Consider the following 731-nt stretch of genomic DNA (forward strand, 5'->3'; position numbering starts at 1 on the left):
CCATTGTTCTTCTTCATCTTCATGGGTATCACTGAATTTTACCTTCTAACTGCCATGGCCTATGACCGCTATGTAGCCATCTGCAGACCCCTTTACTACATGGTCATCATGAGCAGAAAGGCATGCTATGTCCTTGTGATGGCCTCTGTCATTGGGGGATTTATCCATTCCATCCTGCATGTATTGATTATTGTCCAACTTCCCTTCTGTGGCCCCAATCAGATAGATCACTATTTCTGTGATGTATTCCCCCTGCTGAAGCTGGCCTGCACCGACACGAGCCTGTTGATTATTGCGATCATTACCACCACCGGGGTGCTGTCCATTCTGACCTTTGTTGCCTTGGTAATTTCTTACATCATCATCCTGTCCACCCTGAGGACACGCTCGTCCGAGGGATGCCGCAAAGCCCTCTCCACCTGCGGCTCACACATCACTGTCGTGTTCATGTTCTTCTTGCCCCTCATCTTCACCTATGTCCCCACAGCTGATTCTGTCAATAAAGACAAGGTCTTTGCCTTGTTTTACACCATGATCGCCCCCATGTTCAACCCTCTCATCTACACGCTGAGAAACACGGACATGAAGAATGCCATGCGGAAAGTGTGGTGCCGAGACAAATTATTGGAAGGTAAATGAAGCCTGTGGTGTGTGAGCCCATTGCAGGCCTCCTTGTGTGTACAGAATTGTTAATGTCAGCAAATGCAGCAGGTACCTGGAGCTGGCATGCT

The 731-nt window shown here is 48.7% G+C and overlaps 1 protein-coding gene across 1 annotated transcript in view; it reads left to right on the plus strand.

Moving 5' to 3' along the window:
* The window catches only part of LOC102773570 (olfactory receptor 4P4-like), a 2,110-nt gene extending 1,471 nt beyond the window's left edge, over positions 1 to 639 (plus strand). The window contains exon 3 of the mRNA XM_006772346.1: positions 7 to 639. Coding sequence (XP_006772409.1) covers positions 7 to 639 — 633 coding nt within the window. The remainder of the gene's footprint in view (positions 1 to 6) is intronic.
* Positions 640 to 731: the final 92 nt, after the last annotated feature.

This window comes from Myotis davidii, unplaced genomic scaffold (genome assembly GCF_000327345.1).
Source record: "Myotis davidii unplaced genomic scaffold, ASM32734v1 scaffold265, whole genome shotgun sequence".
NCBI classification, from domain to species: domain Eukaryota; kingdom Metazoa; phylum Chordata; class Mammalia; order Chiroptera; family Vespertilionidae; genus Myotis; species Myotis davidii.